The 18,853-nt window shown below is 38.9% G+C and overlaps 1 protein-coding gene across 2 annotated transcripts in view; it reads left to right on the forward strand.

Moving 5' to 3' along the window:
- GBE1 (1,4-alpha-glucan branching enzyme 1) overlaps nucleotides 1–18,853 on the forward strand; it is a 360,857-nt gene that overhangs the window by 81,085 nt on the left and 260,919 nt on the right. For both annotated transcript variants that reach the window (XM_036243257.1, XM_036243255.1), the window contains exon 2: nucleotides 8,987–9,156. In XM_036243257.1, coding sequence (XP_036099150.1) covers nucleotides 8,987–9,156 — 170 coding nt within the window. The remainder of the gene's footprint in view (nucleotides 1–8,986; nucleotides 9,157–18,853) is intronic.

Below are 18,853 nucleotides of genomic sequence, written 5' to 3' on the forward strand. Positions count from 1 at the left end.
TGGGAAAGCCACAAGGAAAAGGGAGGCCTGTTTTCTGTCCTTACAGGCACTCTTAAATCTGCTTTTCTGGAATCTCATAAGGAATCTGCAGATTGAACTTTAATTATCCTCTTAAGGCAAAGAAGCCAAGCCACATAGTTGCCATTAGGCTTTGTCTGCAGTACCTATAGGTTTGGGTGAGTTCCTCAAGTTCTGGAAGTCCCCCAAAATGTCTTGAGATTCTCTATTTGCCAACTCCCAGGAAAGCAACTGTCATTCCTTACCTGTAAAGACTGCCATAAACTATGTAAATGTGCAAGGTACCAGGCTGTTTTTCCCAGGGACTTTTGTTGGCTTTCAAAGCTTTTTAATGACATCCAGAGTCTAGGCATATCTCTCACAAACATGACATTGCAGACAATGTCTTGAGTAATAAAACCAGTTTCCATTTGTTTCATGTTATAAAGAGATCAGATTCCTTTTTGAATTCATGCAAACAAACATATTGCCATGAAAATAATAATGAAACCGGACAACAAATGAGTTTGGGCTGCTGGTCACTCATGAGCCAATTAAGCAGAGACAAGGTTGAATTGTATATAAGCGTTTATTCCAGTATTGCCGGCAGTATGGGAGAACAGCTAGGTCATCCTGCAAAAAATCTGCTCTACACTCCCTCCATAGCCGGTTGCTTATATTGGGTATTACATGGGGAAGTAGGCAAAAGGGAATATAAATGGTATAATCCTTAGGGAATTAGGCAAAGGGAATATCAGTGGGTAAAACAGTTATAGATCATGTGGACTGTCTCCAGTGTATGCCTCCAAGACTCCAAGGTCGTTAGTCTTTTCACGATGAAGCGTGCAGTTCTTGGATAAGGAGAATGGACACCATTTCTGAGGTAAAATCCCAGGGCGTGCAGCTCCCAGCCAAGTTAGAATGGGCATTCTTTAATCAGAACAAAGCAATCATGATTAACAGAGGGAAAAGAGGGAGCAAGAGATAGAAACATCAGTGAGAGAGAACATTGACTGTCTGAATGCCTCCTGCATGCCCCCCACTGGGGATTTGGCCCACACCCTGCGCATGTGCCATGACCCAGAATGAATCCAGTGGGAGGACTTCTTGGTGCATGGGTCCACAAATTGCATTTTAAAAGATGGCCTAGATAAAGTTTCTTTAAGAAGACCAGGTATTTACATTTCAAAGGTACAGCGAAAGAAATGTAAGCTCTTCCTGGAATGGCTTTGGTTTCATCAAGCCAATCTTCTGTAAGCCTTTTGAGATGAATAGGGATGCTTTGGGGAAGGTAAAAGTTTTTGGTGGGCTTTGAAATGTTTCTGAAATCACACTTCAGGCCCTGTAAAGATTTTATATGTAAAACCAGGACAGCCCTTTTTAAGATTTCAAGAATTAGCTTGCCACTCAAATGTTCACAAAGGACTGACAGATTCATTCAGACATTTTTGGAAATTTTTTTTCCTTCTGGGTACATTTTCCCTCATTTACAGGTAGCTCATAGCTTAGGGTCTTCTCTGAAAGCCACACAGTCTTGGAAATATGGAACCTCTGTCCATTTCCCTTGGAAGCAGAAAAATAGGTTTAGCTGTAAGAGAGTATTAAAATTAATGGTGTCATGCCTCTCCATCACCCAATAAGGTTGAACTGCAAAACAAGCTTGAAGAACTACAATTTTTCCCAGTTGGTGAGTATGTACCCCCAAAAGGGGTCTCTTGAGGCATTCTGGATTGGTTCCCTATCTACAGAGAGACAGATATGTAACAAGCTGAGAGTTGGAGGTGTCCCTACAAATCTCTGGGCTGTCTTGGGCTGTCCTGTGTTATAGTAGGGCAGATACCTTGTCACCTTGGAACTACTCTGGTTGTGTAGTGCTACCTCATGCTCTAAGGGCAGACTTATTGACGGGCCCAGTGATGGCTAGGCACTGTGAGGATGGACTTACTCTGCTCAGATAGATGGACTCGACTCTACACGAAGCCCATTTCCTCAAGTGAGGCGTGTCTGCTTGATGGCCTCTAGCCTTAGCCCATCTTGTGGGGCATCCCCTAGTGTGTCTCCCCATACAAGATGTGTCTAGTTCCCCCAGCGCTTCAGGTGGGAAACTTGCCCTATAATTCTGGTCTTTAATAGCCCTGCTTTTATGTTCCTAGTGATTTCTTTACAATAATCTGGTTGTTATTTAACAGGAAAGGAGTTGAAGGGAAGACTGGATAATATAGGCATGTTATTTGTACAGCTTTCGTCAGAAAGCTACAGTTTAGCACTCCAGTTCTGTTCCCTGCTACTTGATGTGGGAAGGGACTGGACAAAGGCAGTTAAGACTCATGCCCAGTAAGGTCTGAGTGATGTGGAAGGTGCCTACCTGTCTGTCACACCTGGGAGCAAGTTAATCAGAATAAGCATGGCTGCTTCAAGTCTGGGAAGCCTAAGTAATCTTCTAGACCAAGAAAAACTCCCCACCCCCCCTGTGCTGGACTCTCAGGCCCTGCACCCTCTCACGTGTCTCACAGCCATGTGAATTAATGGACTGAATCTAGACGGATGCCACAAAAGACCCAGTTTTCTCATGGAGAGGAAGCTCTGGACACTGGCCCTGCTTCTTGTAGCTTTGCTGAATCTACAACTGCCCCTCTTCCAGGTCTTGACTGAGGGACATGAGACTTTGGAACCTGAGAAATGTAACTCCATGCTAATAAAGACCATTCATTCTGTGTACAAGTCTTAGAAAATTCATTTTCCGAAGATATCGCAAGAGCCTCACTCTCACAAGTCTCGGAGAGATCGGGCCCATTCATCTCTCTGGCAACACCAGCAGCCATTTCTGAAGCTCTCATGGAAGTTAATAATGAAGAAAAGATGGTTAACAAACTTTCAGTTACTCTCAAGATTAGTTTCCTCTTGTGGAGGTTCCTTTTTTCTCTCAATTGATTCAGTATCTGATTCATTTGTTTTAAATGCATTTCACCCTTCTGGAAAAAGGATAGGTGAATGTCAGGGATTTCAAGAAAATTTCATCCTATCAGGTGATTTTGTCCCATAACATTCCTAGTTGGAAGGGAAGAGGTTCTGATTTAAAAACATACATTGGTTAATTAGATATCCCTACCATTTCTACAGATACTACTTTGGAGCAGGAGGCAATTTAGTTGGGTGTGGTTAAGAACAGATGAAGTAGCCCTGGCTGGTTTGCTCAGTGGTTAGAGCGTCAGCCTGTGGTCCAGAGAGACCCAGGTTTGGTTCCCGCTGAGGGCATGTACCTTGGTTGCAGTTTGTCCCCGGCCCTGGTTGGTTGTGTGGGTGGCAGCCACTCGATGTGGCCCTTTCACGTCCATGTTTCTCTCTCTCTCTCTCTCTCTCTCTCTCTCTCTCTCTCTCTCTCTCTCATCCTCTCTCTCCCTCCCACTCTATCTGAACAAAAAATGGAAAAATGTCCTCGGATGAGGATAAAAAAAAAAAGAACAGATAAAGTAGCTCTAGTATTTACAAGGGCCTTAGTAATTTCCCTTTTTAGGCTAATTAAAATTTCTCCTAAACTATTATTAAGGAGAATGGGAAACACCCCCTGATAGTCATTGGAGCAACCCTATGCTTTTGTTTCTTTCCTCTTTCTAAGTCCCATTTCAGTTTTCTATATCTCTTCTTAAGGTGACCTGGCTTTCTACAATGAAAACAGACTCCAGGAGTTTCCCAGCAGACCCTATTTTGTAATTCTGTTGTTTTGTTCTCAGAAACCAGTAGATATATTAATTCGAATAGGTCAGAATAGTCAGAATCACATGTTCTAACAGTTAACTTAAATTCCTTTGTGAACCTGTCAGGGTTCTGGAGAAAGTCAGGGATATTTTTAGGTATATTTCTTAATTCTGTTCTAGTCCAAGCAACATATACAATTACTGGTTCTCTTCTCCCTGAGACAGGCTTTTCTCCAAAGGAAGCTCTGGTCTATTCTTGTCTGGTTTTCCATTCTGAGTGTCCCCTAGGTAATTAGGGAGCTGCATTTGAGGAGGTGAGAAGAGAAGGAAAAGTGGAAGGAGAAGAGAAAGAGTCTGGACATTGAAGTAAAGCATATAGAAGCGCATTTGGAGAGGAGGGAAAAGTGAGGTGATGGCACTAGGCAGCTTCAGAAGCCTTCCTTAGTTCAGAGATAGGCTCCAGAAGTTCTTACTAACTTCTTGTAGAAAAGAGAATTCATCTGTACTCCTTCTAGAAGCATCTCTTTTTCAATCAGGATAAGCTTCCTATTAATTCAGTTTAAGTTTAGATCAAGCTCTTTCTAATTCTGAATGCAAAAGTTAATGTAGATGTTGAAAGAGCTCCACTTTGGCCATCTTAAATTGATATCACTTCTAGTAAAGTCTTGCCATTTCTGTAAGTACTTGCAAGTAAAGATTTTCTATTAAGTGTATATCTGCAGGAGTGTTAATGGGGCCTGGGGTCTGGCAGATTCCAGACTTGGAGGATCCATTTCTCATATTTATTTATTTATTTTGGTACGTGCCCCTGGCGGGAACCAATCCCAGGACTCTGTGGTCCGCAGGCCGACACTCCAACCCCTGAGCTGAACTGGCCAAGGCTCTCATATTAATTTTAATTTTTGTCAGAACAAGGCGGTGCTGAGTAACCGGAAGAGTGCATTTTGTTGAGGGAAAGACCTGCTGGGCTGCCTCTAAGGAGAAAATAGCAACCGGCTTGTCCAGACTAAGGATTTTTTTTTTTTTTTACATCTTTTTGCTAATTATTTTTTATTTTTATTTATTTATTTTTAATTAATTAATTTTTTACAGATGTTTCTCCTTTTCCCCTCACTGATTCCCCCTCCCCCACCCTCCCCACCCTGTCCCCAGCTTTGTTGTCCATGTCCATTGTTCATGCATACATGCATATAAGTTCTGTGATTTATCTCTCCCCCACCACTCCCTCTTCTGGGGATTGTCAGTCTGTACCCGACTTCCACGTCTCTGGGACTACCCCATTGCTCAGACTGTTATGTTCATTATATTCCACAAATAAGTGAGATCATATGATACTTGTCTTTCTCTGTTTGGCTTGTTTTGCTTAGGATGATACTTTCCAGGTCCCTCCATGTTGTCAAAAAGGATAAGAGATCTTTCTTTCTTACAGCTGCATAGTACTCCATTATGTATATGTACCACAGCTTTTTTTATCCATTTGTCTACTGATGGACATTTGACCCAGTGATCCCACTTCTTGGGATATACCCTAAGAAACCTGAAACACCAGGCTGAGGATTTTTAAACTTAGGGCTGGAGTGGGTGGTCGTTTAGCCGAGGAGTTGTGGTCGTCTTTGATTGGTCGGGCCTGGGGTCTCCCAAGTTCTTGATTGGTCAAGGCTGGGGTCTCCGGAAACTTGTTTTTCTTGTTGAGCAACCGTTTGCAGTTTTGGTTGGGTTAGGGTAGTTCTTCATTCCGTTCTGCCTGACTGGAGTGATGGGTTTTGGTTTCCTGGAATGAGAGGCTTAGGGCAAGATTACATGATAAGAGGCTTGGGGCATCAATATAAAAGTAAAAGATTTAAGAGGCTTGGGGCAGTAATATGGAAGTTAGAGCTAACAATTTTATTTTAGGATCTGTATAATTTGAACAAATTTCTAGAGATATTGTGTAGTGGGTTGAAGTGTGCTCCATATGAGTTGAGCTCCAGGGGGCTGTCACCTCCCGAGTCATCTCAACCCTCTTGCTTGTCTTGGTTTTTCTCCCCAATTGTGTAATACAACCATGAGGATTGGGAACACTAGGTAACCTACCTATATGTGTGTGTCCCAAGATGAATCAATTATTTAATTACACTTGTGTTGGAATTCCCTAGGAGGCCCCTCTACATTGTGAAGGATACCCTTGGAAACCTCCACAAAGATTTTTAGTCATCTAACAATATTGAAATTCAAGCTGGAGGGAGGAAATGCTCCTTTTCAGAGCCGAATGTGTTCAGGCTCTCATTTACCCAATAAAGGGTTTTGTTCATACTCTCAGAAAGCAATTCCAATGAGAAAGCCAAAGTTAAAAAAAAAAAAAGTCACCCATTATTTTTTTCTCTTGTCCTGAGTTATTTCAACCCTTAACCTTTTGCTCCACCTTGACTGAGGATTTTATAAAAAACAGTTCAAAGAAAGTTATGAATTCTTACCTTAAAACAGGAAGGTCTGGAATTCCAAGAAAAATTTACCCAAGTTCACCGGATGCAAAGCTAGAAACCAGTCAGGCACAATGTCCCCTGCTGGTGCCTGGCTCCTGCCCAGCTCTACAAGGGAGTCCTGGGTGGATGCTCTGGAATCCTGCTGCACTACATGACAAGACAAACCAAGTCACAGCAAGAAAATGAAAGAAACTGCTGAAATTCACATACAACTTTTTTACATTCAGAAATGTTATTTCCTAAAATGTCCGTCTAAAATTAATAGATTAAAAAGTATAATGATGCCAACCTTAAGTTTTAGTCAGTGTTCAGTAACTCTTACAAAATAAGTATCTCACTACTCTTGTTCTGTATCCCATCTTCCTTTACTCATCTGTTTTTTTTTCCTAATAACATTTTTACTTTGTTCACTGAGTTTTTTGTTTTGTTTTTAAATCACATTTACACAGTTGTGAATATAGCTATGGTTCAATATTTAAAAATTCAGGGCTCAGTCACACTGCTGTAATGACTGTTCATTTCTCTGTGTATATTTTTAGTTTTTTAATTACCATAGACTTAAAATTATTTTAAATTTGACAATATTGATATAATTCCTTAGGTTTGAGTAGGACTTTGTCGCATATAATATCTGCAGATTACTACTTTTACTTACCAGAATTGTGTGGGTTTTTGGTATTTAATGTAATATTCCTTTGCAAACAATATGCCCTATCCCCTCTTGTACCTAGTTGTCTATGGAATTATTCTTTTATTCTTTGCATTTTATTAGCTTGAACTTGGAGGTATTGCACTTGTATGCTTGTGTGTGTGTTTTCCAAAATTTTTTATAACATAGTGATCTCTTTTTATTTTATTTTATTTTATTTACTTTTTATCCTCACCTGAGGACATTTTTGCATTTATCTTTAGATAGAGTGGGAGAGAGAGAGGAGTGAAGAGAGAGAGAGAGAGAAACATCAGTGTGAGAGAGACACATCGACTGGCCCTCACCTATATGACCCCAACCGGGGCCAGGGATGAACCAAAACCGAGGAACGTGCCCTTAGCAGGAACCGAACCTGGGTCTCTCTGGTCCATAGGCCGACCCTCTATCCGCTGAGCCAAACCAGCCAGGGCGGTGTTCTCTTTTTAATATGCACATTTAATTATTTACTTAAGGACATTTTTTTTCAGTTTTATATCTTCTATATCCATTTTATTTCCTTTTATTCTTAAGATTCACCAGCTATCCTTATTTGGATATATTTTTGTCAATTATTGCATTTCTGTTAGATTTCCTTTAATATATTCAATTCTTTATCTTTTCTTATTTTAATTATATCAAATTTTAATTCATTCAGTTAACTAATAACTTGCTGTTTTTGGTATATGTGCATATTGTTCTTTGTCCATTCAAATTCATTTATTATTTCCCAATGATAAATTTTGTTCCTTCTTTTGTTTCCTTAGGTCTGTAGTCCAATTTTACGTCTCATTCTGTTGTTTTGTCATATTCTCTGTCAACTCTTTTTTTTTTTATTAAATTCTCTCTCTTTTTTTTTTTTTTTATCCTCACCCGGGGACATTTTTCCATTTTTTGTTCAGAGAGAGGAAGAGAGAGAGAGAAACATCGATGTGAAAGGGACACATCGAGTGGCTGTCACCCGCACGACCAACCAGGGCCAGAGACAAACCGCAACTAAGGCATGTGCCCTTAGCAGGAACCAAACCTGGGTCTCTTTGGACCGCAGGTTGACGCTCTAACCGCTGAGTCAAACTGGCCAGGGCTAATTCATTTTAAATAAGTTGAAGTATAATGCGAAAGATCTGTGGATAGGTTCTTTGACTGACTATCTCATTTGAGGTGTTCTTTATTAGTAAGCTTCTCAAGTTTTATATATTCCTTCTTTCTGGGACTTTCAATGCTCACCCATCAGGGGTATGGGGAAGTGCAGGGAGAAGCTCCTTGGCATTGCTCAACTCATTGTGTACTTCTGGAATCTCACTTCTGAGAGCACCTGACACATAGTTCCATAGCTTTACAAGTTTTGTCCTAGTTTGCCTTTTCTCAGATTTGGGGGCTGGGGGATGGTATTAGCAAAAACAGCAGTAGTTTTTTATTTATTTTATTTATTTATTTTTTTTACCAGTTTTAAATATGGACCTGCCTCCAACCTTTGTAGTTTGACATGATCTGTGTTCTTCCCATGCTTAGTTGCTAGAGTCAGGGATAGGCAAGCTACAGCCCACTGGCCAGATTTGGCCCTGCCACCTGGTTTTGTAAATAAAGTGTTACTGGAACACAGACACACCCATTCATTTACATATTGGCTTTGGTCACTTACATGCTTCAGAGACACAGCTGAGTTGTAACAGAGACCACCATATGGCTGGGAAAGCCAAAAATATTTACTATCTGCCCCTTAACAGGGAAAGTGTGCCAAATCCTGCTGTAAGGTAATTTTAACTTTCTGGCTGGTTTTTGACTATTTTTCTTTCATTTTATTAGAGGTTAGAGAAGAATGGTACAGGATGGTCCTTCATTTATACTATCTTGACATAGAAATCATTATGTTTATTTTTAAATGTGATGGAATAAACTATCATATTTCCTCTTATACCAAAGTGCTTGAAATTTAAAAAAAATGTTAGTAGAATTTGTTAATATTTATTTGAGATAAGAATGATTTTACCTACCAGGTAACCTCTACCAACAAATGAAATTATTTACAAGAGTTCTCATTAATGATATCTTTTTTTCCCTTTTTCTGAATAAGATTAAAGCAGTTACTTAATTACAATAGGAAGATAATTTAACTTTGTAACTTTCTTCTTTTGCACTTTTCAAAGGTATAAGCGGTTTACCCAGACTTTGAACGACATCGGAGAGAATGAAGATGGTATCGATAAGTTTTCCAGAGGTTATGAGTCATTTGGGATCCACAGATGTGCTGATGGTGGTTTATACTGCAAAGAATGGGCTCCCGGAGCAGAAGGAGTTTTTCTTACAGGAGACTTCAGTAAGTATTACTAATATTAATACTTACTGAATATTAATATTTTATTTGTCTATTTGGAACCCAGACTTATTATATTTCATATATTTGATCATATGAAGATAAGTGATTACAAAAATCCCACTTTTCAGATAGAGAAAGAGAATTCATTAGGTCTTCACCTTCATGTGGCACAGGTGCTTTGCTATCATGTAATGTATGTGTTCCTGAAAAACTTGATATTCTGTAAAATAATGTACCAGCAATAAAAGAATTTATGAAAAAAATAGTGTTGGGCAGACTACTTCAGATTTACTCAACTTCATTAGCAAGTTCTGAAGAAACCAGTAGCAATCTGGGTGAAAATTTTGGTATAAGTTAAATCTCCACTGTGTTTGCACCTGGTTAGCTGGCATTGTAGTTCTTGGATCCTGTATAGTCTAATTTTTTTTTTTTTTTTGAGACTGCAATAAAAGTATATATTTAATCTAGAGGGTAAAGTTTTTCTTTATTTAGTTTATTTTTATTTCTCCTTTTGTATAACACAAAGGGAAATACTTCTCAATTTTATTATCTGCACTGTTAATTTCACTAGATGGTTAACCCTATGGAAAGCATAATAGTACTAGGGGTTGGGCTTCTGGCTTACAGTCTAGGAAAGAAGGACCAGTATCTAAATAGTTACAATGCAGTCTGCTTAGTTTTAGTCTAGAAGTATAAATACATTACTATATTAGTGGAAAGGAATAAAATTCTGTTTTGAAAGTGGAATGACTGGAAAAATAAGCCTTGGCAAATGTTTATAATACAAGGAAAGGAAATATCAGAATGATAAAAATCTTTAGTATCATAGACTGACGTAGTATTTAAAATTTGATTGTACTGGACTCAGAACTCTACATGCTATATTATGACATAATGAAAACAGCAAAGCTACAGGGACAGAAAACAGAGTTGTCACGGTTTGCAAGTAGGAGGCATGAATTGAATATAGAGGAGCATAAGGGAATTTTGGGGGTGATGAAATGTAGTATGTCCTGCCCTGGCCTGTGTGGCTCTGTTGAGCATCATCCCATGCATCTAAAGGTTGCTGGTTCGATACCTGGTCAGGGCACATACCCAGGTTGTGGGTTCAATCCCTGGTCGGTTAGGGTGCATTGGGAGGCAACCAATCAATGTTTCTCTGTCACCTTGATGTTTCTTTCTCCCTTTCCCTTCCTCTCTCTCTCAAATCAACAAAAACATTTTTAAAAAAAAGTATTAATGCGCTGATTATGGTGGTGGTTACGTGACTGTATACATCTGTCATCATTTATAGAACTGTACATGGAAAAGAGTGAGTTTTACTGCATTTATACACCAAGGAACTTGCTTTTTAAAAAGTTTTGATTTTATGCATATTGGCCAAGGAAGCACTGCCCAATTAAAATATAATGCAAGCAATTTATGTAATTCAAAAATTTTAGTAACTGTGTTAAAAAAGTGAAAGGAGAATTGTTGAATGAATTTTATTTAATAATTATACATTTTATTTGAGCCAGTGCATCAAATATTTTAACATGTAATCACTATAAAATTTATTAGAAATATTTTTACTCTTTTGTACTGTATCTTGTAAATCTGGTATTTTTTCATTGAAAATTCTTGATCTGTATTTAGAGTTAAATAAGATTTTCATTAAAAGTGCATACCTAAGTGCATACCTAATTTAATAAAGTAATTATGAAGTTAAGCATGTAGTTTCTCAGTTGCATTAATCTCATTTTAAGTACTCACTAGCCACCAGTATCTAGTGGCTCCCTTATTGGAAAGCACAGGTCTATGGACTTAAAATACTTCTACATGCAGTCCCCTAAATTAGATGATTTCAGCTCCTATGTTTCTTGAGAGTTACTGAAAAGTTCATGGAGAGGTTTGAGAAAGATCATGTGATCTGCTGATTCAGATTATCTTGGTCTGGTGACAAGTATGAAATGCATTTTGAGAATAGGAGACTTTTCACCTAAATTTCTATTAAGATTAATAGTAATGTTTTTTCTTATACAAAAACATGGTTATTTCTCCATCTTCTTTATGTAGCTGCCTTGATTACTAGTTTTTTTTGTTAATAGACAATTTAGACATCAACCAAGGCACATTTGACATTTGTTTAAATTAATTTTATAGTTATTTATAAGATTGAAAGGTATTGATTAAGAATGTTCAAGTTAAAATTTTACATAAAAATACCAAAACTACTATAAGAACCTTAGTTAAAATTTGGTACTTGTATTAGGTGCCCACTCTGTTATGTATAAATCCACTAAGTAGGTTCTAGAAATATTAAAATACGAGAGAGGAACTCTATGAAAACTAGATTTGTTACTGTAATGACTAATCCTCATTCATTTAAAGTTGTACCTTGTAAATTTAGTTGGGTCATATGTACACTTGCGAAATTGCATTTAAACATTGTATTTGACCCTGTGTTCATGAAGCATTACTTATAATAGCCAAGATTTGGAAGCAGTCCAAGGGACCATCAGTAGGTGAGTGAATAAAAAAATGTGACAGCCCTGGCTAGTTTTGCTCAGTGGTTAGAGTGTCGGCCCTGGGACTGAAGGGTCTCAGATTTGATTCTGGTCAACTGCCCGGCTGGTGTGGCACAGTGGTTGAGCATTGACCCATGCACTAAGAGGTCACTGGTTCAATTCCCAGTCAGGGCACATGCCCATGTTATGGACAGAATCCCCAATCAGGGGCATATAGGAGGTGGCCAATTGATGTTCTCTCTTCCTTCCTCTCTCTAATATCAATAGAGAAAAAAAAAAACAAAAACAATAAAAAACACATACCTGGGTTTTGAGTTTGATCCTCGGCCCCACTTGGGTTCATGTGGAGGCAACCAGTTGATATGACTCTCTCTCATCAATGTTTTACTCTTTCCCTCTCCCTCTCTAAAAATCAATGGGAAAATATCCTCAGATGAGGAATAACCAAAAAAAAAAGAAGACATATTTACATAATGGAATTCTAGTCAGCCATAAAAACAGCCATAAAAAAGAAGGAAACTTACCTTTTGAGACTGCATGGATGGATCTGGAGAGTATTATGCTAAGTGAAATAAACCAGTCAGAGAAAGATAAGTACCATATGATCTCACTTATATGTGCAATCTAATCTACAAAATAAACTAACAACGTGGAAACAGACTCATGGATACAGAGAACAGACTGACAGCCAGAGGGGAGGGGCTTGGGGGCTAGGTGAGAAGGTTGAAGGGATTAAGCAAATTAAAAAATGGCATGTTATGGAAAACTCCAACAGTTTAATGGCTTCAAACAATAAAAGCTTATTTCTTGCTCATGTTGGCTACATTATCAGCTGCGGCTCTGTCCCCAGTGTCAGGTACTTTCCAGGCTCAAGGGTGGTGGGGCAGCCCTGTGTGTGACAAACAGATCTCATGATGGAGAGAGATGGCAATGGCAGGTCTATATGGCTGTAAAAGCTTCCGCTTAGAAGTGGAAAATGTGATTTCACTTCCATTTTAGTAACCAAACAATTTGGCCAAGCCTTATGTCAGTGGAGTATGGAAGCAGAATCCCCTTTTATGGAGGCTCATGACCCTTGCAGCAAATAACACATCATTATAATAAAATGTGTAAACTTTCCAGATTGTTTGATATTCTAGATACCTTATAGTCTTACAGTCTTATTTTTTTTTGGTGGGAGCAGAGGGGAGTTGGTTAGGTAGCATAGTGCTTCTTAATTAGATTGTTGAGAAGGATCTCCATTGACCTCTGGATTTAAGGGGTACAGGAAGTAGTCTTTGTCAAGTAGACATTCTCAGCACCCTGTGGGTCATCTGAGTGCATTTTTGTTGTGTAATTTCCCTTCAGTTGGGTGATTAGTGATTGTGATGTTTCTAGAAAACAAGTTTCTGGGGTAATTAGTGATTCTTGACATTGTTTATTTTGACAAAGGAGTGCAAAACCACAAGGTAGAGGTTGAAGGCTTTAGGACTGCTACCGGAACCAGCACTAATGCTGAGAAATGGCCTCTTTGATGTATGTCAACTTAAAACAACTAATCAGCCAATAGTTGTCTTCTGGAAGGTTGTCAGGACTTTCTCTGGCTTTCCAACCTCTGTTGATCTCTCACCACTTTTATCTGTTTTCATTGATGGATTTTCCATTTTTCAGTGGAGTTAGACGTTACCTAACTTCTACTTAGTAGACTGACTGAATTTAGTGCTGTTTTCAGACTCACTGTTAAGGATACTGACAGCTTCCCATAGGTGACTGAGTGCGCATGCAGTTCTGAGCACGTACCACATATACATATGCAATGCTGCCCTCACTTGTTACATCATGTGCTTAGAATGAGCTAGTTTTCTACTTCCTCCAATCCTGTGAATGCCAATTCTCTTCATTATAATTTTGTAAAATAATGTTATGTAAAGTGATAAACTGTAACTGGGACAGCAAAGAAAATTATTAAGTATTGGGAAAATCTCAGTATGGACAATTTGGAAACATTCTTTTGAATTAAGTATGCACAAGTAAACTACAAAATAATGATATAACAGTTTCACATGTAGATTATTTTGCATGCATGCACCCTTTAGCCTTAATTCTATTTTAATTCAAAGGAAGTTATAAATATTGTTTTGAAGGTGTAGGTTCATCTAGAAAGATGATACAAAATCTTAAACAGAGGAACTACATTTAAGGAATGGTTGTAGTCTTAAATCAGAAGATGGGTGAATAATCTGTATTTGTGTTTTAAGTTCAAACAAAATTTACTGAAAAAAAAATTTAATCATTCTCTGCTTTTACCAGTGTTTTCAATATATGTACCAACTTCTGGCCCCCATTGTGCTGTATCAGAGAGCTTTCTTATAATGCCTAGTGGGATTATTTTACAAGGAAGCATTCTTACCTTCTGAGAGTTTAGGAGATTGAAGTTAGAGACCTTAATCCTAGAAAGTAGACTTTTGAACTGTGTGACATGAAGAATGATTTTCTAACCTTGTGTTACTTTCTCATAAATATCCTGTTAAAAATTTATATGTTGTTTGGATGATACCTTCTGTTAGTTTTCAGTGTTGGTGTTTCACTTATAGTTAATGTCTGTAAAGTTATTCCATTTTTGGTGGTTCTTCAGCAGTTGTCTTTTGAAATTTTTCTAATTTTATTTATTAAAGTGACTTTATTAGGCTCACTATTTACTTACACAAAGACGGTACATTCTTCATAATTTTCTGTCAAGTTAGGTTTTTTTCTTAGAGAAGTGTTCTATTTTATAATAGTCACATCTACCCCAAGTGTGACTGATTATAACATATGTCAATATTCTCTGTCTCTTGATCACAACTAACCTATTCATTTTAAGTTTAAATTGTATTATTCTAAGAAGCAGTCACTTATGATTGATGTTTAAAGCAACTCCAATTTAATTTGTTATTGTTTTCTTTTTTATGCGACAGATAACATAATTGAATATCATTTTACATCATGGAGGTTACGAAAATGTAGTACATTCTTCAAAGGTGTTTAACACTGTTTCGCTTCTCCAGACAGTGTTTCAAGTAGGTCAGCAGGAACTCATCGATTAGTCCTGAAGCTTTGTCTGGTTTATTTTCAGGCTTTGAATCTGTAGCTCTCTCCTCAATCCTTTCCCTTTTTTCCCTATTACCAGCTTAAATCCTTTATATTTTTCAGTCCCTATCCAACTCTTGTTATTAGAAGTATTTGGAGATATGTTTAAGCTTGAATAGATTTTGAAAAAAGGAAAATTTTGCTTTGCTGTTGCTTGGCAATTCCTTATGTGAAACTGTGAAAGTATTAATTTTAATTTGACAGCCAGACACCCATCCCCTGGAAAAATGACGTAGCCGTCTTAATTGCTTGTAAATCAGTGGCAAATATACCTCAAATGTATTATTTAGAGAACAGAAACCTGAAAATAATAGTATGTTTTCCGAGCAAGCAGCAGTGACCTTCAGTAGGGATGCCAGTGTGCAGTGTCCCTGACTAGGGACCATGGATGCTGACTGACTTTTGACTTGAGTCTTGAAGGCTTATTATATATTCCCACCTATTAGTTATCTATTTCCTTTATTTTTTATTTTTATTTTTTATCCTCACCCGAGGATATTTTTCCATTTTTTGTACAGATAGAGTGGGAGGGAGAGAGAGGAAGGGAGAGAGAGAGAGAGAAACATCAACGTGAAGGAACACATTGAGTGGCTGCCACCCGCACGACCAACCAGGGCTGGGGACAAACTGCAACTGAAGTACGTGCCCTTAGCGGGAACCGAACCCGGGTCTCTCCAGACCGCAGGCCGACGCTCTAACCGCTGAGCCAAACTGGCCAGGGCTATTTCCTTTATTTTTTATTGTAACATTTTAAAAGGTGAGATATAATTTACATAACAGAAAATTTACCATTTCAGTTGCGCTTTGGTCCCCTGCCCTGGTTGAGGTTGTATGGGAGATGGCCAATCGATGTGTCTCTCTCCCATTTCTCTCTCTCTCTCTCTCTCTCTCTCTCTCTCTCTCTCTCTCTCTCTCTCTCTCCTTTCCACTCTGTCTAAAGATAAATGGAAAAATATCCTCAGGTGAGGATTTAAAAAACAAAACAAAACAAAAAAGTATACACTTCAGTGGTTTTTAGACATTTACTGAGTTGTGCAACAATTACCACTTTCTAATTCAAGAACATTTCTATAACTCCAAAGAGAAACCTCATACCTATTAGCAGTTAGTTCCAATTCTCTTCTCCCTCCATTCCTTGGCAACTACTAATATATTTTCTGTTTCTATGGATTTCTCTATTCTGGATATTTTATATAAATGGAATCATATAATATGTAGCCTTTTTAAAAAAAAAAATTTCTTTTCCTTTATTGAGTTTAGAGAGAGGAAGGGAGAGGGAGAGAGAGAGAGAGAAACATCAATGAGAGAGAACATTGATTAGCTGTCTCCTGCATTCCCCCCACCAGGGACTGGGCCCACAACCTCGGCATGTGCCCTGACCACGAATCAAGCCGGTGACCTCTTGGTGCATGGGTCGATGCTCAACCACTGAGACACACCTGCTGGACTTTTGTTGTTTTTATCTGTGTGAGCTCAGCTACTCCCAAGAAAGCTTGCCTTGTTTCCAGCTTCTGCTAGATGGCCCTGGCTTCTAAGTTCCAGTAATACTGTGTCTCCTTTAGGGGTGTTACTTGATTCCTATTATTGCTAATCCCTGGGTTACTTATTTGTCCTGTTTGAATTCTCCGTTGTTCTGTTACCTGTGTAACCAATTCCCTGTATTTGAAACAGTTAGAGTGGTTTCTACGCTGGCCTCTCCTCATTGCAATAGTATTTCCTTTCAGTTAGGCCTGCGGAGTTATGCAAGGTATAACTAGAGGACATCTTTCATACTGTATTTTAAAAGCACCCCTGGAATGGTTCGACTCAGTGGTTCTGCTACTGTTAAAGGATTTTCAACATATTTTTAAAGTTAGGTTTTCCAGCTTTGTGAATTTTTAAGTGTTTTTACAGTAAAGAGAATATGTATTATAGAACTGAGGTTATTTTATTAAAAATTCCTGAAAACCAGTAGTGAGAGATACTGTTATATTCTTTTCCTATATTATAGCCAATTAGTTTTGCTTTACTTTAACCATATTTTTTTATGTTTTCTCTACTGAAGAACAATTTCATATTCCATATTTTCCTAAGTCTCAAACAATTTTTCCCAGTGTGTGGTCCATATGTCACTTGATTCATAGTAAGCTGGGTGTTGGTAAAATGAAGATTCTAGGGTAAATTTTAAAAACCTCCTGCATCACAGTCTCTAGGGGTGGAGTTTAAAGTTGATGATGAATTTTCCTCTTTTCTGAAGACTTGTATCATATACATGCTAGTGGCTGCAGTAGTCTCATATATCTTTCCTTTTCATCTCTCCCACTTCATCTTCATGGGGGAGTCACAGCCACTTTCTCTTTCCTAGGGCACAGAAGGCTGTGTGCAACTCCACCAGTGACCCATGTTTTCTTTATTTAGGAGAATCTTCTAGAAGGAAAGAAAAACTCATGTCTCCCAGGAAAGAATCCGATAGACTCATCACTTACAGTGGAGGATAGAGAAAAATGAAGTAATTTAATTACTTCAGATTTCTAGAGTAGCAGAAATTCTTACTCCCTGGTCAATTATTTTTCAGGTGTCTAGTTAGGATTGAGATATTTTCAGGTAACTTAGGGATGCAGAAAATTTATCTGGACAGCATTGTTTCTTAGAAGGTTATGTATGGATGCCAGAGAAATGAGGGCATAAACCAAGAAAGAGGAAGACATGGGATACAGCAACTAGTGACTCAAGCTCAGGAGAGAGAAAGTGGCAAGAGAAATAGGTTCTGCAACTAGCCCCAAGAGCAAATAATTAGGGAGAGACCAAACAATTAGGAAGGTAGAGAAGACCCTCACGAAGAAGTTCTCTGGGAAGAGTTTCCCTGGGAGGAAAATGGCAGAATGGAGAAAGCATTTAGGAGCTTAGAGAATTTTAGGGTGTGAATAAAGGTTTTCAATAGAAGGAAATAATAAAGTTCAATTTAATCATAATGCTGGACTCTCCTTTAGGTGGCTGTTAAAGACCGAATGTTTGGCCCTGGCCAGTTTGGCTCAGCGGTTGGAGCGTTGGCCTGCGGTCCGGAGAGACCCGGGTTCGGTTCCCGCTAAGGGCACGTACCTCGGTTGCAGTTTGTCCCCGGCCCTGGTTGGTCGTGCGGGTGGCAGCCACTCGATGTGTCCCTTCACGTCGATGTTTCTCTCTCTCTCTCCCTTCCTCTCTCTCCCTCCCGCTCTATCTGTACAAAAAATGGAAAAATATCCTCGAGTGAGGATAAAAAACAAAACAAAACAATGTTTGTGTGCCCCACACCTAAATTCATATATTGAGGCCCTAACCCCCAATGTGATGCTATTTGGAGGTGAGGTCTCTGGGAGGTAATTAGACTAAGATGAAGTTATGGGGAACCTATGATGGGATTAATGTCCTTAAAGGACGAGGAAGAAAGACTAGAGCACTGGGTTATGCCCTGCCCCTCCCTCTCCTCCTTCCCGCGAGGATGCTGTTGTAACCCAGGAGATCGACCATGCTCAGACTCAATTTTTTAGTTTTTGGGGATGTTTTATTACCTGCGCAGGGACTGCAGCCAACCTCCACCGAGGAGAACTGCAGCCCCGAGCTCAGGGGGAGGGTTGCTTATATAGGGCAGGGGTCATTCAAGAGTTTAGCAGAGCAAGCAAGCTGCGTGTACAGAAGCGGAGGCAGTTAGCGATAAGCAGGAGGGAACGGAGTGGGGAGGGAGCTGAGGCGAAAGGGAACTGGGTAAACTGGGTCAGCATACATCTATCCTGCTATTCATTCCATTATCCAAGTTTTAAAAACTAACAAATTCGAGACGGATATCAGCGGTCAGTCAGGTGCAATACACACATGTTGAACAGTTACAGTTTTATGGGGTAAAGGGAGCTTCAGTTTCTCCCTATCAGTATCTTTACAGAGCATGCAGAACACTCTGGCCTTGGGGCCGTTTCTGTCCTCCCTTTTCCTGAAGGATGTTGCTTTTCAAATTCCCAGTGAAGGTCAAGCTCTGGTTAATTTTTATGGGGCTAAAGCCCTCTATAATATTCCCCATTGTTCATCTTGCTGTCTCTGAGGTTGTTAATTAGGGCAGCTTAAAGACAAGT

Source organism: Molossus molossus, unplaced genomic scaffold, assembly GCF_014108415.1.
Source record: "Molossus molossus isolate mMolMol1 unplaced genomic scaffold, mMolMol1.p scaffold_m16_p_5, whole genome shotgun sequence".
NCBI classification, from domain to species: Eukaryota; Metazoa; Chordata; class Mammalia; order Chiroptera; family Molossidae; genus Molossus; species Molossus molossus.